The 24,163-nt window shown below is 41.4% G+C and overlaps 2 protein-coding genes across 2 annotated transcripts; both read left to right on the plus strand.

Moving 5' to 3' along the window:
* Positions 1-2,064: 2,064 nt before the first annotated feature.
* Positions 2,065-4,492, plus strand: lamtor5 (late endosomal/lysosomal adaptor, MAPK and MTOR activator 5). Its single transcript, XM_012824232.3, has 4 exons — positions 2,065-2,239; positions 2,389-2,450; positions 2,675-2,795; positions 3,986-4,492. The coding sequence occupies exons 1-4, from the start codon at positions 2,205-2,207 to the stop codon at positions 4,044-4,046; spliced, it is 279 nt and encodes a 92-aa protein (XP_012679686.1). The 5' UTR covers positions 2,065-2,204; the 3' UTR covers positions 4,047-4,492.
* Positions 4,493-4,556: 64 nt separating this feature from the next.
* Positions 4,557-21,850, plus strand: slc16a4 (solute carrier family 16 member 4). Its single transcript, XM_012824216.3, has 11 exons — positions 4,557-5,807; positions 6,388-6,456; positions 8,048-8,207; positions 10,993-11,128; positions 11,228-11,360; positions 11,444-11,587; positions 11,696-11,857; positions 13,606-14,220; positions 17,511-17,722; positions 18,882-18,975; positions 21,618-21,850. Exons 3-11 carry the CDS (start codon positions 8,185-8,187, stop codon positions 21,827-21,829), a joined length of 1,731 nt encoding a protein of 576 aa, XP_012679670.1. The 5' UTR covers positions 4,557-5,807; positions 6,388-6,456; positions 8,048-8,184; the 3' UTR covers positions 21,830-21,850.
* Positions 21,851-24,163: the final 2,313 nt, after the last annotated feature.

The raw sequence follows: 24,163 nt of genomic DNA on the forward strand, positions 1-24,163 counted from the left end.
GTCCAGAACCAAACAAAACAGGTCCAGTCTACAGACCAGATTGACGGACTACACAATACAAATGACCCACAGGGTGATGATCCAGTGTTCATCCCGGGGTGATTTATTCTATGGGCTATTCACAAAGTCAGAGTCTACAAACGAACAAAGATTCCGTTTAAATAATTTCAACTGGACCTTCACAACTGAGCAGTATTTGATGCAATTAGAAATAGAAAATTCCATGATGAACCAGTCCATTTCTCTCATCCGATATTAACCTGCATGCCTGTATAGTATAGTAACCTGTGTGTGTGTGTCTCTCCAACTGGGAAAAGAAAAGAATACCTCAGTCAAAAAGTCAAAGTAGCTTTATTGTCAATTACTTTGCATGTTAAGACATACAAAGGAATCGAAAAAAACGTTCTCCCACGGTGAAACATATAAGTGCACACGCACAACAACAGATAAGACAAGACATATAGATATATACATATACATATAGTTATAAACATTCAGATACATGTACAGCAGCACAAGTTTCCTTTAAAGTGAGGTTATGGTAGTGCAAAAAAAAAAAAACTGTACTAACTAACGTTTCTGTAGAACAACAGGGGACAAACCTGATGGTGCAGCAGCACGTCCCTCACACCGCAGCCACCACACTGGGCTCCTCTCAGGATGAAGACAAACAGGAAGATGTTTCTCATAGACTGACTGACGCTAAGTGGTTACATAATAAAACAGTCGAGCTTACCACAGGTTTATTAAACGCATACATCACCATATGTATATGTATAGAGAGGGATACGGAGCATAACGACACATAATCCCATTTAATGTCTTTTCAATAAATGACTCTAGAAAAGCTCTATACCTCAACCCATAGGCAGTGAGGGCGTCAATAGCAGGGTTTTATGCTGATTGAATGCGAATTGTAATTTGCATACATATTGTCTTTCAAAGAAATGACTACACGGCACAATTGAGAACTTTGGACAGGCTAAACTTATTTCCCAATCATTTCTTCTGTGCTTTGTACTAATAACAGACTTTTAAATATGAGGCCTTGGTGTCATATCTATACAGGTATCCTAGCCTATCCAAGCCTATTTGCTTTTCTACATCTCACTGTTCTTCCTTTTTTGGCCTGTCCATTAGAACATTCATTGAATTAATGGGTTGTTAAGACTTAAATTCCATAAAACACTTCAATACTTTACATATTTTTTACGTCGTGCTTTGCTTTAAATTAAATATACTCTAAAGTATACTCTTTTGGTTGGAAAAACCTCGGACAGAGAGAACAGTGCGTCATCCACGCCTCTGGACTGGGAGATGTTCCCTTGTCAGACTCAATTCAAAGTAACACAATAGAGCCGGTTACCACATTATCCCTCTGCGTCAAATCTTCCCTTGGCTCGCCTTGCGCCGACCTCTGATAAGGATTCCCACCTATGGCAAAGACAGGATCAGCACCACTCTGCTGCACTGAAAAGAATTGTTCTTTTAATAGCACCACTATCAAATCGCAAGGATTGACTCCACTGATATCCACATTCTCACCATCCTCCACAGACCTTTAAAAAGCCTGTGCAACAATGGCTGAAAATGTGAACTTAACATCCTGAAATAATCAAAAAGGTTACCATAGAGTGGTCACCAGAGCCTGTGTGAAAGATATTTTCTGGCATTTTAATTTTCTGACAATTCAAAAGATTTTTTTTTTTTTTTTTTTTACTTGGCAAACTGAAATGTGGACAAATTCAACCTGAAATGCAAATGATAATCAGGGTAACATAGGCCAACTCTGTTCAGTTACAACTCTGCTGGATGGGTGTCAGAAAATGTAACAGATCCATTAATTTACTGCTGTCTGTAAGATTATGGCCACAATTCCAACTGGTGTTTTTATATATAGTAAATAAAACATTTCTATGATGTGTTGTGAATTTAAAATGTTTCAAGTTATATTCTAAGATCAGGCGTTTTGCGTTATTATCGTTTTTATGAGTTTCTAATCAAGGAAATAATGACTTAACTGTCACTACACTTATTGTCCCTCGAAATACGACATCGCGTTTTGGTAATTTTGGGCCTCGTAGGTAGACGTACTAAACTGAGCACATGATCGGCTGGAGGTAGACATTCTGCTCTAAATAGCTTACCAGTTGTTTTATAAGGAACAGAACTTCACCACCAAGCTTTGAACTTATTATTTTGAGATGGAGTCTACACTTGAACAGCATCTTAACGACACGTAAGTTGTTAGCGGCATATCTTTCTTCCGAAGGACAATAGGACATGATCAATTCAGTTATCCCATATATCAACCGGAATAGCTAGGCTGTGCTAGGTCAACTTCTTGGTTGAGCTACCTATTTATGGTTGTTGTCACGTTTTGTCTAGCATGAAAAATCCGGCCATTGTTGGCGTTCTCTGCACCGATCAACAAGGACACAATCTGGGCTGTAAGTATGAGGCTCTTTGGCATTTACGGTAACATTGCTTCACGATGTCAACATCCCCTATTGCTGTAGGTGCTGTTATTAGCTAGTTTGTTGACCGTGGCTATGTTACCAGTTAGCATGTGTAGCCATATGTTTCTACGTGTCATTTTACTGTGTCATTTTACTTTCTCTGTTTGTTTGCTGACATGTACCGTAATGGATAACGGCATGTGTGAAAACCATAGGCAGAGGATCCTTATCAGATGAGCATGGCGGTGTGGTCTCTGTTTTGGCACGGCAAGCAGCGACACTCACGAGAGACCCGACTGACCCAACCCCCACGGTGTGCCTTGAATCTGACTCCGGGTAAGATAACCTTGTGATTTGTAAAATAATCCATGGTTTGTGTTCTGTAGTCTTTTTTTTCCACTGACCTGTCAGACATGCCTTAAAGATATGTCGTATTCGCATTGAATTCAGAGAGGAAATAAATATGTTTACACACGTACATAGGCTGGCCAAGAGAGTGTCAATACTTAGGTTAATGATATGTTTTACAGACTGAGATTGTAAGTGCCTAGCTGTAGTGACCCTTACATTACTTTATTAAAACTGGTTGCATTCGTTTATTTTTTTTGAGTGACGCTGTAGTATTTCTTTCTGACCAGAGCCCTCATTTGCCAACCAGCTGTACTCTCCTCACCAAAATAAAGTCTCCTATTCACCTTAGAGGCCTCTGCTCAGTTATAATTCCATCAGCCAACTAATCGAATTTATTTGTTTATTGACTAGTCATCTTACTCGTTCAGACAGTCACACTGACGATGCACCACCAGGAATCAAGCTAACTTATGTGATTTAGCCATCTTTTATTTGTGGAGGCATTGGGCATCACTGGTGTATTACATCCTACTGAAGACCAAGGCACTGTGGCCTATGTGAGACCTACTGCAGAATTTGAACCAGCCTTTAATCTTTAATAAAGCAAAATCCAGTCATACAGTCCTCTTTTCCCCCCAAAAAAAACGGTTCTCTGGTTTCTCTGCATTTAGAATGAGAATAGGAGTAAGAGTAAGCCATAGATGAAGTGGCATGATTCTGGAATCAGGACTGGTGTTACTCAGATTTGCCTGGCTTAAAGCAATTGTATTTGACCGGCAAAGACTATTGATTATACATATGTTGATATTTATTTGTTTATTTGTTTGTTTGTTTGTTTGTAGCCAAACATGCAACAAAGCCACACAGCTTTTCATCCAGTTTCTTACTTTGTTAGAATTAATACATGGGAGTGTTTTAGCCTATTGAGGAAACCACATGAAAATCAATTAACTTCTCAGTGAATCGACCTATAGTCTGAAAGTCAGAACTTTTAGTTGACTAAGAGAATTCTTTTTGAGGGACTTTTCAAGTAGAGCCTTTTAGTACATCTTGCGTCACCAAACATTCGCCTATTTTAACGTCAGAAGTGGCCTTAATATATGACATGGAACTATTGTTTGCTGTACTATATCAGCCCTGTGTTTTTTACATTATTTCTGTCTTTTTGTTCACAGAAATATCTTGATACGGTCACATGGAACCATCACAGTAGCTGTTCACAAGATTGCATCATGAAGCAATTGCCCCCTAGTTTCCTTATTTATTGCTTTCCTGTATTTTCCAGACTGCGTTGCAGAAGTCACCATAGCCTGGTACATAAGTGCCATCCTAAATTCTCTACACTATGGGGATGACATGGAAGCACACTGGAGGATATGAATTGTTGTGAAAAATTAAATATTTTTAGCGACTCAACATCAGTATAGCAAATTTGAGAATAATGAGCAGCCTATTGTGTACTATTTGCCATAGGCCGGAGTTTATTTTAAATTAATATACTAATAATGCGCTAAGACCTAAACTGCCGTGGATGAAATTAATTTAACTTTTATGCTTACTTTTTATGACACTTTCTTTTTTCATAATATATTCCCTGTTTGGTGTCATTTGTCTGTTGTTGTTTATTCAGAATTCCTGCTCTTGTGCATAGCTCAGCAAATAAAATGTATTTTAACCAACAATCACAAAATCAGTGAACATTCTTTTGTATATAGTGGGTCTTACAGAGACATGGTAGTCATTTTTACATATGTCTGGATTCATGATAGTTTTCCATCCATGAGATTTTTGTGGAAGTTCTGTAGGCTACTGTAGTAACGCATCTGTTCCACTAGGGGGACTACAGTTTGATGAAGCTGCTGTAGTAACGCATCTGTTCCACTAGAGGGACTACAGTTTGATGAAGCTGCTATGAGCAAATGACTGAACATTAGCGACACTGTTTTAGTTGTTTTGCTTTTTCCAGTGAGAATGTAAACAGCACCAATTGTTGTATACTTAATCTCTATATACTTATGGCAGTTATGTGTAATGTTAATTAGGATGTCTTGGCATTTTTCTAAATCATGGCAGTATAATAGGCTGTTAAGGTGGATCAAATTTGGAACCAGTCACACAGCCACAGCACACAGCAATTGGCAGCCATTGTGCTTGCTGACAATTCATTTCTTTCCAGGTTTGTACACCGGAAGGCCTCAGTCATTATGTGGCTGAAATTTGAAGTTACTTGACTAATGCATGCTTCCACAGCGTGCACATTGAGGTTAGAGGACAGTCTGGAGAAACTTTAACTGGAATTGAGATTATTAAACTGACCTGTCATCTCAATGATTCATTATTTTCTCCTTACTTTTCACGCTTCAGTTTACTGGCTACTAACTGTTTTCTGTTGTAGTTGCCCAGTAACCCTTTGTCTGCAGTGGAAGACTGACATTTAGAAACATGAAAAATTGGAGTATAGCGGAGAAAATCATTTTTGGAGTATTTGCATGATTGACACTGGCTTTCCCACGCACTGTGGTCGTTTCCTTTGAATAATATTATTTCTGTGGGGACAAGTCTGTTAACTTACGTTTATGATAACAATGTAAGCTTAAGTAAGTAACTATGGTTAATGTTTACTCAAATTCATTTTAAATAGCATATCAAAGCATAATCGGAACTGGTTATACAGTACCAATTGCTCTCATCTCTTGAAACATTCATTCAATAACGTGTGGGCTTACGTTTACATCACGTGGCTCCGAAATTTGACTGGGGGCTGTAGCTCTTTTACGCTAGTAGGCAAACTTCGTCTTGAACTGTTAAATACCTGAGGATCGTCAACTTTCCCGCATTTACAGTGAAAACGTCTACTCGAGCCAGACCATCATAAAGTGGTTTCCCTGCTCCCAGGCGTTCTTTGGTTTTGCGCTCAGCAGCCGCACCAGCCTTAATGACTATAACCAACTGCAAATTGGACTTGAGCGCTGATGGACGGAGTAATTGCAAAATATGGTAAGGACTTGCTGTAACATTATCTCGCTTTTTGCTCAAAATATTTGTCTCATTTCAAGTAAAAAAAAAAAAACTGGAGCCATTATTCCTCATCCTGACTATTTTAATGTTACGTCTATGCATTTTTGTGACGGTTATTACATTTTCAAACTTCTTTAAACTACATATACAATTTCCATGTTGCCCATATTTGTAAAAAGCCATTGACGTGTTGAACAAGATGTTTGCTTTCTCGCTATTAGAAACAAATGGTTGCAGTCCCACTCAGTGGCTTACATAATGAATGAAGTGGCGTTTTAATGTTCTATGCTTCCTTTAAATTAAATAAAACCAAAACGCATAGTGACAAGTCTAGCATTTTTGATTCAGTCCGATTAAGTCGTCACACAGGAGCTGTTCAACATAAATGCCATATGAAACTTAAGTGTTTAAACTGTTTTAAAATGAGCTCAGCCCTGAATGTCACTGAAAATGAGAGTTTGCCCTAGGCAATGTGGGCTCGAAATATTCACACTGAGGTAATCAATGTTATATGGTTCACAATGGGCTGATCTTCCGTGTCTAACATTACTCCGTGCAGAGCTGTCGCACGAGAACCATTATGATATCGGGACCGAACTCATGTGCAGCGATCGGACTTGTATAATTGGTAAGTGCAACTTCCACTTAAGTTGTTAACTGTTGGCTGTTTGGTGCATTGCCGTTCCTTCCACTCTAGGTCTAATAAATTAAGCCATGATTTGGATTTCAGCTTCTTTATTACATAACGTCAGAGTTACTGTGGGCTTATGTGTGGTAGTATTAAAAGAGAGTTAATGTAAGGAGGATGAGATGCGTGAACAGCTGTTTAGAAAACATAGGTAAATAGTAAATTGGCAGGTTGTTCACTTCCCTTGTTTTTATCTGCTGTCCAGACTTTTTCTGCTAGCTCTTTGGTTAGAACCAGCATTACTTTAAAAAGCACTTCCAACATGATATGTACTGGTTTATATATAGCACTGTAAGGTGTTAAAACATCACATGATAATTGTGAATTTATGTTATGGACAAAATTTAAATTTAGCAAACTACAGGTGTGCAGATGTCCGTTGTGAAAGGACATTCGATTTTGAGCATGAAAGCCTTCACTAACCAGATCAATATGACATGCCCGTGCTGAATTAACTGTTTATCCTTTACTAAATATCATATACATTAATTTTAGGTGTGTATTGTAACAAATAGTCGAAGAAATGGTCAGAGAAAGACATTTAATCTCAGCCTGCAGAACTGACGTAAGATGGGTTTTAGTTTCATTCACAAAAAAGTATCACATCAGTATCACGTCTGACTCATCCGGAAAGGGCTGGGGCCATTTCTTTCTTGCTTTTTGTAGTCAATACAACAGCCTCTCAATTTCAGCCAGAAATAGCTTCTGTATACTGAAACAGACATACTGTATGCAGCTGTGGCACTGAGCCAGTGAACCACCTCTTCCCTGGGATGACTGGTCAGATGCAAGGAGGACGACCCCCCCTCTCCCCTCTCCCCCCTCCCCCCACCACCACTTTCTTGATCCTCACTCCTCCCTCTCCTGTACCTGATGACTGCAGAATGAACGGCTGTGAGCTCTAGTTGAACTCTACCCTAGAGGACATGACACACAGCTGGTCAGGTTTAAACAAATCTCATTTTTTTTTTTGCGCCACAAAGGCCTAAAATGCATCTTGAGCAACATCCCTCTGTCAATGCACAGGAAGTTGCACAGTGAGGGTGAACTTGTTAAACTTCGAGGGAGATAATGCAACGTGGCTGGAGGCATAGAGTTCCTCGCACCCTCGTTGGCTGATTCTGCAGCACTGGACTAGAAATAGAAATAGAAAAGCCTTTAGTGTCATTGTATTCACATACAACGAAATTTGGATTACAAATATTGACTAACAAACACAAAAACGAGTACAAAAGCACAAAAACAAAACACCAAACTACGTCCATACACGCCGCCATCACCATAGCATAACACCATCCTGCATTCCTGCTCCTGCTGTACAGCTCCCTCGTCATCACCATGGTTTACCTCATGACTAGAGATGCTTGTCCTGTGTGTCTCTTTCATTGGCAGGATTTCCAGGTAGAGAGGAAACACTTGTGTTGTACACCTGTACTCAGAGGCGGTGACATTATCTGTGCCTGATGTGAAATTATGCGAATGTGTTCTCAGGAGATGCTGACTGTTGTTGTTGTCCTGCTGTCTGTTTCAGATAGGAGTAGAACTTCACCAAGCCCATAGAGACGGCCCACAAACTGCATGTGCACAGGATGACACTGGGAAATTAGAAAAAGTCTTGCTGTTACTAGTTTCTCCAAGTCCCCCACCCTCTCTCCCACTGCCTCAGCTATGCTACCAAAAGAACACAACAGGTAAAATTGAAATCCTGCTCTTAAAAAACAGTTAACCCTCAAAACAGTTGTTTTATTACCCTTACAACAGAACTATACAAATATTTCTGTCCATGACAAACCCCACCCCCGTGTAGCATGTCTTCGCCATCACAGTTTATACTCATCATGACTAAAGTAATGTCCTTGTATTGTAAATAGGACAGTCTCCTTACACTCACACAAGAGGTTTAATCACCAGCACTGGAGAGCACACTAAAGGCAGGGCATTTGGTCACAAACATTGTGAAAACAGGCTACTTTATATCTATTATACTTTTAAGTATAATTAACTTGGAATAACTCATGCTAAAGCACATATTTTAGTACACCTGATATCACCTTTCTTAAACAGAATGTTTAAGAACCAAAGGCAAACCCATTTGCAGTATATACCAATGTATATAGAGCTCAGTTTACCATCACATAACTGCAATTTTCCAATATTGGTTTGTAAACTTTCTCTTTCCTGACACTAAAGAAAGGGACTGGTCTCTCTTTTGTTATGTTACTGTTGTTGAACCCCTGGGCTTCTCGTTAAGGCCAGCTGGTTTTGTTGGTGGAATTCCCTCACTGTTTTTCATTAAGTTGTCCCCTTAAGGACACTTCTACAAACATGGACTTCTAAGTGTAAAGCTAATCTCAGGAAACATGCCTTGAGACAAGCTTTCATGCATGATATAGTTTGGACTTATAGAGGGATGCAAAACCGTCTTCTGGTTTAAGACCACAAACCAGTTTTGAAACAAAGATCTATCTAGTATCTAAGATGTTTTTGGGCTTGTAGCTTAAACAGAGAGAGAGAGAGATGTATAAAAGAGAAGTCTGGACATGAATGAAATCAGTGTATCATGTAGACGAAAGTGTGAACATGTATAATTCAATGAACTTGCGTAAACCTTGTGGCGTATGTTTATTAAGACCCCATCAAGCAAGTTAGCTCAACTAAGGGGATTTGGAGGTGGGGTGTCAGGCAGGCCCAGGATTGCAATATCACCGTTAATTCCACACTACAATTAAACCACCTCCCACCCCCTTAACCCACACATGCGTGTGCGCGCGCACACACACACACACACACACACACACACACACACACACACACACACACACACACACACACACACACACACACTGGAACAGTCTGTGAAAAGCCCACAGAGAGAAGTGCTTTCCCTGCAGTACACTGGCCCGATTCATTCGTCTTTAATCCGCTAAGCAGTTTCTGCCTAATTTGGGCTTGGGGCTTTGAGCGTGTCTGTTTCAGCTGGATTGGAGGAGCTGCATCAGAGACCAATTTATGCACCCTAACAATTCTCTATCTGCATATAATTCATGTAACAATATAACAGGTATACACTTTAATTAAAACTTCTAACTGTGAGCACCATCTGACAAGTACACTCCAGTCATAATAATAACTGTGCAATCCTATAGGCTCAGATGAACACCTGCCTAACTGGCTTTCAGCGACACGCACTTGCGTGAGACTCACCTGTGAGAGACTTACTTCTGTTGTCATTGTGGATGTGGTCTTAGCATTTCCTGAAAGTTTTTTTCTTCCTCATACCAAGTAATGATAACTAGTAATACCTTTAGAGGAGACCTGTTGCACGCCAAAAAAACAAAAACCTATTGAGCACATCAGATATACTGTATGTGTCAGATTCCAGGCCGTGATAGAGAAACACCTAGGATGGGGTCAGTGCTTGGTTAACCCCAAGCTGGGTGTTCATTTGAATGGACCCACTGACATGGAATGCCTTCTGCATGTGACTATATATAGGCTCCAGACTCAACAAAAAGGTCCCTCATTAGCACCGTATTCCTTGAATGTTCAGTATTCAACCCAATTTACAGTCGCTGAAAATTTTCAAGAACACAGCTGATGTTTAACCAAATTCATGGAAAACAACAACAACAACAACTGCTCGGCGCTCACAGAGACACGGAGGCAGCAGAAACATGTCCAGGGTCCAAAAGAATGACTCTTGGCTGGACCCACGGCTGCAGAGGGGTCCTCTGGACGCGTGATCAATTTGAACTCTTCAGTAATTCAAAGATCTTCCCCCTCGTGAGATGGCACATGCAGATGGCTCGTGTTTATTTAAGGTTGCAGCAGAGTGACTTTAAGGCACAGTCAGCCGTGTACCCTGTGCCTGTTGTCTTTGAAAACAGTTCAATGGTCCACATAATTGATTATAAATACATTTTCGTAGACATTTTTAGGCGACCGATTTCTAGCAAGTCAGGAGTCAGCAGTTAGGACCTGTATAATCATGCATACTCAGTGGTATCGCGGTGACGCAATCGACCTATGTGTTCTGTGGGTTAACTATATGATCCAGGATGGTTCTTTTTGACTGATCAAAATGTAACCATGTTCCCTGCAACAAATCCAATTTGCTGACCCGGTCATGGTTCAGTGACTCTTGAGGCGCCGAAGGATTAAAAATTTACAAATACTGCAGTCCGCCAACAGCTTCTGCACACTCTGATGGTTAAGCGGTTCTGCGACAGTTGTTAACAAGTTCAAAAGAGATAGAATACTAGCCAGAAGTGATTAAATTATAACAACCATGCTTCATGGTTGACAGAAACTTTGTATCATTTGGTACACTTCTGTTGTTTTCAGGTTGACGTCTTTGAAAGAAAATGTAATGTCCCTTGAGAACTCACGAAGAAAATGTTTTAAAATGATAGAATAAAGTGTTTCCGTGTTGGCTATCGGTTGTTTGTAGGTAACAGGGCATTGTTATGATTACAGTGAAGGCAAGGCAGCCAAAACGATTCAATATGAAAAGAATGCGAACCACGAAGCCGCCAAGAAAGAGAGGGAAGTTCAATATGTGGACCCGCCAGATGGAGGATGGGGTTGGATGGTGGTTCTACACTGTTTTTTGGTATGTTCTTTTCAAAGCTAAAATGTTAAATGCGAGTAGAGGCACAGCACATTCCAGGCAACCATGCTAATCCTGTTTTCTTGTCGGCATGTCAAACAGGTGAATGTTCTGGTCATGGGAACTCTGAAGAGCTTTGGCATCTTTTTTGTGGCGTTCCAAGATGAGTTTGGAGGCTCAGCTGAAAGCATCAGCTGGATCGGCTCCATTATGTCAAGCCTCAGGCTATCTGGAGGTCAGTCATCTTGCCCAGTGTTATACCTCACACATCTGGCCAAGGTAATCCACTAAATGAGCACTGCTGAACCTGTCTTTCAGGTCCGATTGCCTCTGTGGCATGTGCCAAGCTGGGAAACCGTGCGACCTCCATCATGGGAGCTGTTTTTGTTACTGTAGGCTTCCTTGTGAGCATGTTTGCTACAAATGTTGCCTTCTTATATGTCAGCATGGGTCTGATTGTGGGTAAGTTCATATTTCCCAACTTGAAATGGTATAGCACAACAAAATGCAACTGAGCCATGTCTGAATCTGTCTTTAAAAAAAAAAAGAAAATATTCATTTTCCATGTAGGTATAGGTTTTGCTTTCCTGTACCAAGCCAGCTCTGTTGTCACGGCAACATACTTCCGGAAGAGGCTGGCCACAGCGTATTCCATTGGCCGCTCAGGGATGGGCTTGACTTTCGCTCTCGCTCCTTTCACACAGCTTCTTCTGGACCACTACGCTTGGCAAGGTGAATATTACATCACCCGAACATTCTGATATAATGCTGATATCCAACAAAGACACGTCGTTTCTTAGAACTAACTAGAGTATAGACATATCGATTGGGGATCTGAATTATTCGAAAGGATTTTGTTTAACTTGTTAATGGCTGAATCAGTCCCAAGATGTTCCTGGTTCTGTGCAGGCAAAGCATCTGAGCTTCTGATCAAAGCATCTGAATTCCAGTGAAAGATTCTTCTCTTGTCCTCAAATATGCAACTGAGATATAATCATATACCGTGGTGCTAGAAAGTTTGTGAGTTTGTGAGATCTGCAAAAATATGACCTAAAATGTGATCTTCATCTAAGAAAACTGATAGAGAAGAGGCCATGTAGAGGAGGAGATAGCGACGCCGTGTAAAGGAGCACATTACAGTCACAAAAGAAAAAAAACATTGGGAGAACCTCAATCATGACTTTCGTATCTTATAAATATGACTTACTATGTCATTATTACAAGAAAATGTAATTATAACAACTAAATATTTCAGTATTACAAGATGATACACAATGGACAGGAATTGACAGGTCTGCAACCAAACCGGCTACCAGTTTGTTCTGGTTGCAGAAACGTAGCATCTAGCTTGTGGTTAAGCTCGGTACTTAAAGCTGGTTTAGCTGCTCTGACAGGATAGGGCAAGAAAGTTCTTTCTGCCCGAGCCAAAAATGCTGTGCGGTGTTCACATACCAATTAAAAAATACCACTTTCATTACTTATTAATATTTTTTTATTAATAAAGAGTGGATTAAATCAGTTTACATCATTGCCTTTGTCCTATCAAGTGTATTGTTGGGACTAGGACTGTATTAACTGATAACTATGTTTTACTGATAAACATTCTGACCACATCATCACAGAACACCTTACACAGACAATAACCACCAAGTTTGTGAACTTATTTAATTTATCAACCAAATGATCCAACATTAAATGACCTTTGTGTGAAGAAGTATGTGAACCCCCTTATTTTACCCAATAAGTGGTGTGAACCCAATGACTTCAAACAAACATTTCTGACAAGTATTGATCAGTGCAGCATTTATAGTTTAATGATTGCTGTTTTGGTCCCGAGGCAGCAAACCACTCCAAACCACAATGTTATCACCTTGTGTCAACGTTTGGGATGAGGTCCTTTGGTAGTTAGTTTTAGTTTTTTGTCAAGCACAGTGCTTCTGTGACCAAAAGGTTTTTGACTCATCTGTCCACAAACCTATTCATTCTCGCCCAAAACTTTAAATAGGAAATGATATTCTTCCTGGAGAGAAGTGGCTTCCTACTGTGGCAGGGTATCTGTCCATGAGCTGAAGACGCAAAAAAGGATGGGTCTTTTTTTTAAAAGACGACTCACAAACACATAAGTTGGTCTGGCAAAGAATGGTTACTGCGCGGTCAAAATGGCCGAGTCACAGTCTGGACCTCATGTAAGAAATCTCACTAACATCGCAGAGCTGAAGTATTTCTGCATGCAGGAATGGGCCAACCCCCCCCCCCCCCCAACTGTTGGGACTGATCCACAGCTACCAGACACGTTTGTTTGAAAGGTGTTCAATTATTTGAAGGAGGTGTTCACAATTTCACATATATTTTGGTGAGAGCATTTGCTTTTGTTTTTCTTGTAACAAAGAAACTATTTTGCTCTGTCTCTGTCCGCCGGTAGGCTCTTTGGTATAGTCTTCATATTTAGAACCATGTTGTTCACATGTCTTCTTGCACAGGAGCTCTGTTGATCTTGGGGGGTCTTATGCTGAACCTGGTGGCCTCAGGGATGCTTCTGAGACCAATCAACGTGAGGCCCTCCATCTCATCGCCTCCTTCCTCGCCTTCAATCCAAAAAGGCCAGTGTGCCATTTTAAACGGACAAGAAAAGGAACCACTTAAGAACGGCGTGAATGGGTCGTCACCCTTGGCCAATGGGATCGCCAAAGCAGACTCGTCTCCGTCCACTACCTGGGGCCCAGAGATAGTAGCCCAGGGGCGTAAAACTCTGACCAATGTGGAAGTTTCACAGCCAGTCCATAATGGAGTGAATGGGCTAGAAGGCGATTGCTGCAAGACAGGGGATGCTCCTTTGGAGCGTAATGGAGGTTCTGCTGGGACAGATGCTGCCTTGCGTGAGAGAGCCTCCAATGAAAACTCACCCAAAAAAGACACCCAAAATTCATCCAAAGCTTTGGACTTTTCTCTCCTGAAGAACCCTTTCTTCTGCATTTACACCTGGTCTCTGGTCTTCAGTCAGCTAGCCTACTTCATCCCCTATTTCCACCTGTCAGCACGAGCTAGGAATCTTGGCATTGAACCCATGGATGCCTCGTTCATCATCTCCTTAGCAGGTGAGTTTTTCCCATTTCCACTGTGTCAGTGTTGTTGCACTTGTTTTGCAGCCATTAACTGTGTAGCTTTCTTTGAGATTCCTCTTAAGAAAAATCATTTTTTTAAAATATAACTGCCTTTTCCCCTTGAGCATCACTTGAGCAACAAATCAACCATTTAATATTCACTAACCAGTTCTCATTTGGAGTATTCGTGCTTATCTCAAGGATTATCAGCTCGTGAGGCTAGTCCCGGCCGGGAGTGTTTCATTTGAAGATTACCAGCCTATGAAGCATGTGCTGTTTTCAGAGTGTGTGTGTGTCTGTGTGTGTGTGTGTGTGTGATGCGTGTGTGTGATGCGTGTGTGTGTGTTCTATGAAGCATGTGCTGTTTTCAGAGTGTCAAGGGGGCATGCAAATGCAGGAAGCAGTGTATGGTGCTTTTCCAAAAGTTGTAAATTTGGGACGTGTGTGTGTGTGTGTGTGTGTGTGTGTGTGTGTGTGTGTGTGTGACGGAGTGAGTTCAAGTGGTTGAATTTAAGAGTTGAATTTGAGTTGGTTTCATCCAGTGCAAACATGGTCCTAGCGTAAACGAGCAAGAGGAATATTTCCCCACTGATGATTGTGGATATGCATATTATTATAACAATTGAGGTCCATTATTTTCTATTGTAGCTGAAAATACCATGTATATAGCATGCATGCATTTGACTGAGCTTTCTGAGGGTGATGCAGAAAGTCCTCAGTCAACTTTTGTGCATTAATTATTTGTGAGCTGCTCAGAATCTGCAGTCTTATGTAATGAATGTTCTTACATAAAAGCTGAACTTTAGCCCACTGGCCAAGGCAGTTGGGTTCAGAAGTATCCCATTGATGAAACCGCATCATATGAAAACAAGAAAAAAAAAAACAAGTAGACACTTCACAACATGCATGCAGTCTATTTCGCCGGAGGAGAATAAGCTGTTTCATGGAGGGAGGGGTTACATGTGATTGAGGTGAGGCTTATAAAGCAGTGCACAGTGATGAATGTTGTGCTACCTAGACAGGCAGCATTCTCCTGTCAGTCTGTGCATAAATTCTGGGAAATGTGTTAATCCATCCCAGAAAGAGTGCTTGGAGAAGGATGTGTCTTAAGTACTGCTTCAATCGACGGAGACTCACAATGTATACTGCAGTTACGCAGGCATCTGAGTTTTACTCTTACCCTTACAGGCATGGATTACTCTCTCATGTCATGTCAATATGTTGTCTAAATCCATCCAACCCCAACTCATTTCTAGTCCCCCCCCCCCCCCCCCCCCCCCCCCGCCAAAAAAAAACCCAAATTCCAAAGGCTCTTTTCAGTTGAAACAAGGAGACTGGCCCCCATAGTCTAGGGGGCTCCACAAATGGGTTCCCGTGACAGGCCAGTGTTGGTGAGCCAGGGAGTCGCTAAGCAACGGCTTACAGAGTAGAGTCGCAGAGTCGCTGCTGTGGTGACAGGAGGACTTCCCAATTTTGCACAAGTTTGAAGTGGCCGATACTGTGCCCGAGACTCACTGAGGCAGCAAGGCCACACAAAGAAGAGGCCGGGCAAGCCAAACGCTCGTATTTTAATGAGTGGGCAGGAAAATTGGACTTGTACTTTATAGTGTGACAGCATTGTTTTGAGCTGATGCAAGGGACATTGCATGTTCTTTCAACCTTTTGTGCCTTCAGTCAGAGATGTCTTTCGAGATGATGAAATTAAAGGAAGCTTGAGGATACTGGTTATTGTCTGTGTGACTGCAGAGAGAGAGCTCCATGCTACAGAACGTCAAAGAGCCTAGCTTTCAAAAGCTGGCTAGCTTTCTGTAGAGATACTCCCCAAGACACATTATGTAGTGCACAACGGGACCAGCTGCAAACGTCGACTAACCTGCTGAGATTAAAACACACAAACAAGCTCCCAGTGTCTCTGTGCTCAAGAGGGGAACGCACCAGGAGATACCCTCTGGTTGTCTGCAGAGGATACATAAACAATCGACAGCTGTTTCACTTCATTCAGCACCACCGCTAAGCATCCTGTGGGACATACTTCTGAAGGGGGGGCGTCACATCGGAGGATGCACTCGGCTCGATTTCTCTGCAGATTGCATTCAATTAGAAAATAAAAAAAGTACACTGCAGTTTTGCGGGAAAACAAAATGTTTACCAAACATCTCTGCCACAGCCGTTGGTTGTTAGCACCAGCTGACACAGAGAAGGTGATTAGAAACACATTCCTCTCGTCTCACTGCAGGGCGTTGTTGCCATGTGGCAAGCCCACTGCACACTCAAGACGTTGAGGAAAAAAAAATGCCTCATCACCAACATTCTCCGTAGTGCGGCAGCAGCTGAAACGGGACCCATTGATCGGCTCTCGTTTGGGAGCTGTTTATTTTATTGATCTGCTGGATAGTGCTGCCTGCAGCTTTTTTCCTGAAATGATCAATATCCAACTTCTTTACATACAATTGGACTGCAGTAATATAGAATTACCATATCCTCTGCCACATCCACAAGAGACACAGCGACTGAAACAGACTTACAAGGGCATGCTAAAACAATGCAGCTCCCTCAATCTGTCAAAGTAGCCATCTTATCATTTTAAGTAAGGAAGACATTTTCAAATTCTTGAAATTCGGACTATTTCAACATTGTCAAAGTATGTCTTAGGAAGAGAGACTGGGATGTTTATACCCTGACACTGACTGGAGCAAGAATATTGTGCTTCTATGTCCAGTAGCCTCTTATGTCCAATTGTGTAAAAAGGGGCTACTTTTATCACAGTCAGTCAGAAGGTCAAAGCTATAACCACACACTTACTTTAGGCAAGGTTAGGCTCGGGGCATGTGAGGGCTTCCGATGCCATAATATGGAGTCTTTAAGGTGCATTAGGGGAACACCACCTCATGCATAGTTTTACCCTGACCTGTTCAGTTAATCACCAGTCAGATCGCCTCATCTGAAACCACCTAGACTAGAGAGTACCACCACTTTAAGTCAGATTAACCAAGATGTCTACTGATGCATTCATTGATGGAGCTTTTGCCTTCGTTCCACATTTGTAATATCTCTATATCAGTATGTATGTATGCATGTTTTTTTTTTTTTTTTAAAGTGTCATCCAATTTCTCTTCGTTTGTGATTTCCTTAAAATAAATGTCAACTACAGAGGACACAGGTTTATGGGGTTAGTTCGCAGGAGGTTACTAGTATTTAATGTTCACCACTAAAGTGAGAAAACGTAATTAGCAAGACAAGACCTTAAAACATGATGACCATTAAAAGGTGTGTTCTCTCTCCAGGGATCACAGAGACAATGGCTCAGCTGGCATCAGGCTGGTTGGCAGACCGGAACTTCTTCCATAAGTACCATTACCACAAAGCCTACCTGATCCTCTGTGGTGTGGTCAACCTGCTCTCTCCGCTGGCCACGACCTACTTCCACCTGATAGTGTACGCGGTCTTCTTCGCCATCTTCTGCGGAGGCTATATGGCCCTACTGCTGCCTGTTCTGGTGAGCGCTAATCCATGTGAACTATGCTAAGAGAATGTGAACACCAGGAAACAAGCACTGCTGGATGATACACATACTGTACATACATCACATTCAGTGCTCTGCCACAGTTTAAACAGAACAGAATTGATGTATTACTCAATGTCACAGTGACGATACAGTTCACAAGAATGCCAGTTTACGTGTTCTACCTGCTTATGCCTTTAAGCGCCAGGGAGCTTAAAGCTTGAGGAAAGGTTTTGGAAGTTGTTATTTAGTTATACTGAGGTAAAATAAATGAGCTAATTTATTTCGTAGACGCTGTAACTGTCTTGACCTTTTTTTGTTAAGTATATGTGTTCAGTATATGTGTTCAGTATATGTGTTCAGTATATGTGTTCAGTACATGTGTTCAGTATATGTGTTCAGTATATGTGTTCAGTACATGTGTTCAGTATACGTCAAGCATTGGCACCCGTCTGCCATCTGTGGGATGTTTAATAATAATAATAATTTATTTTATTTGTAATGCACTCTTCATTCAAACGAATTAGCATTGAAAGGCTGCATTGGCAGTCAGCTGAAGGAGAAGTGAAGTGTTGTCGTCTGCATTCCTGCAGTCAGACCTGCGCTCACTGAATAACATGGTTTTACCGTTTCTTAATTTCTTTCTCATCTGCAGTTAGACAACAGAACCACTTTTTATCTCACTGAAACCACTCCAGCAAAAAAAGTGGAAGAAGACATTACAGAACAGGAAATACAGAAACTAGTAAACATATATTTATAATCAACAGCATGCAGCATTTGGCCACTGTTGAGATATATTTTATAGGCTTAATGGCTTTTAGGTATTTAGCTCTTTAGGGCGAGTATTTAGGGCTTCTTCATTCAGAAGACCATACACATGACGGCATGCATTGCACCTCACAAACTAGTCTGTGCAGCTGAGTAGGCCCCAAGGTCTGTAAGGCAATCAACCAGGCCCAGCCTTAAGCACCAGCCCACGTCCTCAGGAAAACTTCAGTTTCAACCCCACAACAAAGTGGGGCACGTCAATGACCTCCCATGACCTTGCATCATATCGTGCACTTCCTTCAATGGCAATAACACCCTTCAATTTCCGTCAACCTCCGGAGTGAAGCTGCAGGTTGACTCTGTCTCTGCTTTCCATTCGCAGGTAGATCTGGTGGGATCTGAGAAAGTCAACAACTCGATGGGCTTTTCCATGTTTTTCGTGGGGCTTGGATGCCTCACGGGCCCTCCGCTCGCAGGTATGCGTGGTTTTTGTTTCAGCATTCCAGTAGCCTATGTGTTTGGCAAGAGGCCATCAATCATATGAAAGGGTGATGAAATGCATGCAGGTGAGAGGCTCTTGTGAAGCCAACGTGCCTGGTGGGTGGGGCTGGCTATACTGTGTTGTTGGAGATAAGTTATGTGCTGTGCTGGTTTTTTGTGCTGAAATTTAGGTCAGGGTGGAGTTTAGTGTCTATGTAGGTTGACCTCATCTCTGCCAGAAACAGGCAGAGCTCAGAGCTTCCCCCGAAGAGACTTTGTTTTTAAATGTCATGGCCCCTTGCTTTACTGCCTGATTCACATTACACTACTAAACCACTGATGGATGAGACCGCTGGCAGTATTTTCAAATGGACGGAGTACTACCTCAAGTTTACCTTGTGCAGGTCGAGCCTGTCTGTGGTTGGGAAGTGACAAAAAAAAAAGGGAGCGAGCGTTATGTGTGATAAACATGGAATGTGACAAACACTTTTGTCTCTTTTGTAGATGTATCTTACTTGTTTTTCCCAAGTCTTCAGGGTGTGTGGTGAGGGACACATTAACACAGAGCCTGAGAGTGGCACGATTCTCAGAAACTCTACTCTCCACGCTGTAATTTGTGAAGGAGGGCCTCTTAGGGTGGGGTTGTTATTGAACCTGGTGTCACAGTACCCAGATGGGCTAACGTGAACCAGACTTGCTCGAGAGGTCAAGACGTGATTAGGGAGTCAACTAAGGAGGGAGTCGGGGTCCAGAAATAGTGTGGTGTTCTGTTTGCCCGACCCTCTGGGAGCTTGGAGTTCACTGTGACCCCAATGTCCTGAATTAGGGTGCATACAGCCACCCAACTGGTTTAAAGGCTCCCAAAGCAGTTACATTTAGTCATTTAGCAGACTCTTTTGTCCAAAGCGACGTACAAGGGAGAGAACAGTCAAGCTAAGAGCAATAAAAAGCATGGTGTAACAATAAATACTACTTTACATGAGAATTAGAAAACAACGACCTAGAAAAAAGGAAAAAGAAGTGCAGGAATGTATCTGCTGAAGTGCAAGTTAAGCGCTAGTCAGGTGCCAGTTAGGGAGGGAGGTGCTCTCTGAAGAGTTGGGTCTTCAAAAGCTTCTTGAAGGTAGAGAGGGACGCCCCTGCTCTGGTAGTACTAGGCAGTTCGTTCCACCAACGTGGAACTACAAATGAGAATAGTCTGGATTGCCATGCTTGCACAGACGGCAGTGCCAAAACGACGCTCACCAAAGCATGAAAGTAATATAATTATTTGTTTTCATGAAAGCATTATGCTTTTAAAAGCTTTTCCAAGCTTTCCAAAGTTATGCTCAAAATGTCCAATTTTAGACCACCTTGCTAAATATAGAGTCCACCCCTGTGCAATATCACTTATATATGTCAGTTGATTCTTAAATGTCAAATGTCAAACATGCTGGACCCCCCCCCATCTGAGATGAAACATCTGAACATGAAAAAAAAGCCTGATGAATGTTGAGAGCACATTCTGTGGTCAGATGAGACGAAGACTCAGATGAAGTCCAGCATGTTTGCGGTGAACCTGGCCAGGTCTATCACAGTGAAGCACGGAGGAGGGAGTGTGATGGTATGGGGGCTGCATGAGTGCAAAAGGTGTTGGGGAGATGACGTCTTTGATTGGCATCATGAATGCCTGTGGATATACCAAAATACTCTCTGACAAGAAGAGACTTCCAGTGTCCAGAAATCTTGGCGGAAGAGGTGATATTCCAGCATGGTAACAATCCAAAGCACACTGCCAAAATCACGCAAGAGCTTCTAAAGAAGACACCTCTGGGCTATTTTAAAGAGGAAGGTAGAGCATCAGAACTGCTCCAGCAGAGCAGCTGAAGAATCTCCCCAGACATACTGGTGTATCTTCCATGCTGGGGAGGATTGAGTCTGTTATAAACAAAGGTGGACATGCAAAGTATGAAAAATATGAAAAAATAAAACATTTGAATCTCAGTAAGTTCCTACTGTGGGGCTTTTATATTTAATATAGAAAATCTTAACTGTTTTTAATTTGACATAAAAGGCAAATACCTTTAGGCCTACTATTCAACTAACAAGTAATGCAATTACTGTACGATGATCAAATCTAGACTCATTTGACATATAAGTGATATTGCACAGGGTTGTACTCACTTCTGTTGTATACTGTATTTCACTGACTAATTTAACCATTTACAATTCTATATTTCAAATCTATTCATAAAAAAAAAAAATTAAGTGAGCTTCATGCGTCCTCAAACCTCTGAAAGTTCCTCTGGTAACATGTTTTTTATGGTTGAAGGAATTTATTAACAACCTATCCTAAGAAAGTAGACCAAACTTTCAGTTACTCTTGGCCATAAAATGCAGAATTTGTGAATGCTTACTGACCGATCAACCATTACATTTACATTTAGTCATTTAGCTAACGCTTTTATGCAAAGCGACTTACACATGTGTGACTTACAATGTATACACATTTTACATTTACACTGGTGGCACACTGCACATCAGGAGCAAGTAGGGGTTCAGTGTCTTGCTCAAGGACGCTTCGACAGGGAATCAAACTAGCAACCTTCTGATTACTAAACGACTTCTCTACCTCCTGTACCACTGTCGCCCCTTTCAGGTTTCCTGTATGACTACACCCAGACCTATGACTGCTCTTTCTACCTGGCGGGCGTGTGCTACCTGCTGTCCTCCGTCTCTCTCTTCCTGGAGCCCCTGGCACGGAGATGGCACGAAAGGAGGACAGACAAAGACAAAGACACGAGGACGGAGCCCGGAGGGAAACTCAATGGCTGTTTCTGCCCAGAGCCCCTCAGGAATGGTGTTGTCTAACAGATGGGGGGGGGGGGGGGGGGGGGGGGGGGGGCGGTACAGTACAGGAACCTCTCCTGTTCACCAACCTGAACTTCCAGATGGTCCAAAAGTGGAGCGAATACCACTGGCTTCAGTAAAGGTCCTTGGAAAAGAGACAAGGAACTGAATGCAATAAGTCTGACACAACACACGTTCAGTGCTTGAAAATGTAAAGGAAACTGCCTGTAGTTCAGAGATGCAAATGCTTAGTCCTGTTTTGTAACTTTGTGATATGCCAAATAGACATTTATATTATGACATATTATTATTATTATTATTCCACCCTTCGGTTCCACTGACATCAACTCCTTTTGAAAACTCGATGAAAAGACTTGCCTTGGTCACTCTTGATTGTATTTTCGATTTTGCATTGCATAGCTATTAATGTGAAGGCATATCAGATGCACCATGTAACACACTCAGTAGATGCATTTATATCTGTTATTTGTCCTGTGTACCTATAGTCACAAACACACACACCTTTTTTTGCCAAATGTAGGTCTATGCAACAGCCTATAATAATATGGTGTAGTAGGAAGATACTGTATATGTTTGGCCAGAGACTATTTGTTGCATAAATATCAAACTCAAAAGAGGGTATCACTGCAAAGAAAATGTACAGTATACTTTCTCCTTATGACGCACACCCCAAATGATCCCATGAAGCATGCACCTGTTCAACCGCATTAGTGATAGTTGGAAGAGTGTTGGGAGAAGCTGACAAAAAAAAGTGCAAAATTAGAGGCAAACTGCCACGTGGACTCATTTTCACCAATTCCTTCCCACACTGATCTACCTCTCTAGTTACCCCACGTTAGCTCAATGATGTAAAGTGAATGGCCACAGGCTTAGTCATTTTGACCAGAGACTATATGGGAAGCACTGGAGTCTGTGCATTTTGTATTGAAATTTCAGTAGTTTCACTTTGTTTATCCCACCACTTGCCTTTTCTATGGTTATATGGTTAACTTTACTAACTATTCTATAATGTAAGCCAAAGATGCAGTAGACATATTCTATGCATTACACCCGTCACAATACGAAATGCAGTGCCATTAACTGTCCTTGGTACCACCTACAGATTTTTTTTGTTCATGCGTTTTCTGTTTTGATTTTGAAATCTGCGTGAAGACAATGTGTTCTGTTGTACGCTGCCCTCTAGTGGCAGTGGAAGGCATCAGCGAAAAGAGTCTGATTTTCAATTAGTACAAATCCTCCCTGTTCACTGCACTTCTGTTAAGCTTACTGGAATCCACTCCAAGCTCATACACACTGGACTCACACATTTAACTCTGACCTTACATAACCCATTTCCCATTGTCTTTTCTAAGAAGAAAAAAATGTCAAGAGTGTTTTGAAGTATTTGACAAATGCTCTGTCTGAAATGGCTTTATGACCTCTGAGTTCATATTCAAATCACTAAAGGAGCACCATGTCTATCTTCTTAAATCAGTCACACTACTATGTGATGCTTAAATTGAAGAAGTCATTTCCCACTTTAATCTCCTCAGCTTTCTTGAGAGTGTGGTGTCCTTCTGTGGTCTGATACATTGAGACATATGTATCCATACACTTTGCTATCACATAATAACTGGGTGGAGAGGTTTTAAATGTAAATAGAATGTATGATTAAAAACATGTTGAGCACATTTTTTTTGAGAAGAATTGAGAACTGAGCAAATGTACTTGTTTTAATCCATCAGCATTTTTATATGCATCTGTGGGACCTAGGGGTCATTGGGAAACTGATATCAAGGTGTTAACAACTGATTTTCACAGTGGTCACAATTTTCATCTCATCTGCAATAAAGACTTTAGTGGCCACTAATCAACTGTTTATTGGCTCATTATTTTGTGCATCTAACCGCTAGAGATTAGCGAGCAGATTTTGTGGTGAAATCTTTTGTGTTTGTAAAGTTGCCATGCAGCATATGAATGAGCATGAATGTTTTCACATATACTTTCCTTAATGTTAGTTCATGATCAGAATGATGGTTAATAGACGACTTCAGCAAATATGTAAACGGCCAGAAGAAGAGAAAGACGAAGAAAGAAAGAAAGGAGAAGAAGACACATTAAGAAGTGAACATACGTGTAATTAACACCTAAATAGGCAGGGGTAAATACTTAACCATCTATTGGTGCTCCTGTGCCGTATTTACCACAAGGTGTAGTGGGATTTTGCATATGATCCGGCTTGAACAGTAAATCTCATGAAAGAACAATGTCTTGACAGTTGTGATGTATTAGTATAGTGAGATCTGTACAGGGGAACTGCTGAGCAGGATCCGATGGATTCTTTACCCATAACGC

Source organism: Clupea harengus, chromosome 4 (genome assembly GCF_900700415.2).
Source record: "Clupea harengus chromosome 4, Ch_v2.0.2, whole genome shotgun sequence".
Taxonomy (NCBI): Eukaryota; Metazoa; Chordata; class Actinopteri; order Clupeiformes; family Clupeidae; genus Clupea; species Clupea harengus.

Bases quoted from the DNA above. Each gene is read 5' to 3' on its own strand.
- slc16a4 (XM_012824216.3), top strand. From the start codon at position 8,185: ATGCTACCAAAAGAACACAACAG. The intron at 8,208-10,992 runs GTAAAATTGAAA...TTATGATTACAG, and splicing joins CTACCAAAAGAACACAACAG to TGAAGGCAAGGCAGCCAAAA. The intron at 18,976-21,617 runs GTATGCGTGGTT...CGCCCCTTTCAG, and splicing joins CACGGGCCCTCCGCTCGCAG to GTTTCCTGTATGACTACACC.
- lamtor5 (XM_012824232.3), top strand. From the start codon at position 2,205: ATGGAGTCTACACTTGAACAGCATCTTAACGACAC. The intron at 2,240-2,388 runs GTAAGTTGTTAG...CGTTTTGTCTAG, and splicing joins GAACAGCATCTTAACGACAC to CATGAAAAATCCGGCCATTG. The intron at 2,796-3,985 runs GTAAGATAACCT...TTTTGTTCACAG, and splicing joins TGCCTTGAATCTGACTCCGG to AAATATCTTGATACGGTCAC.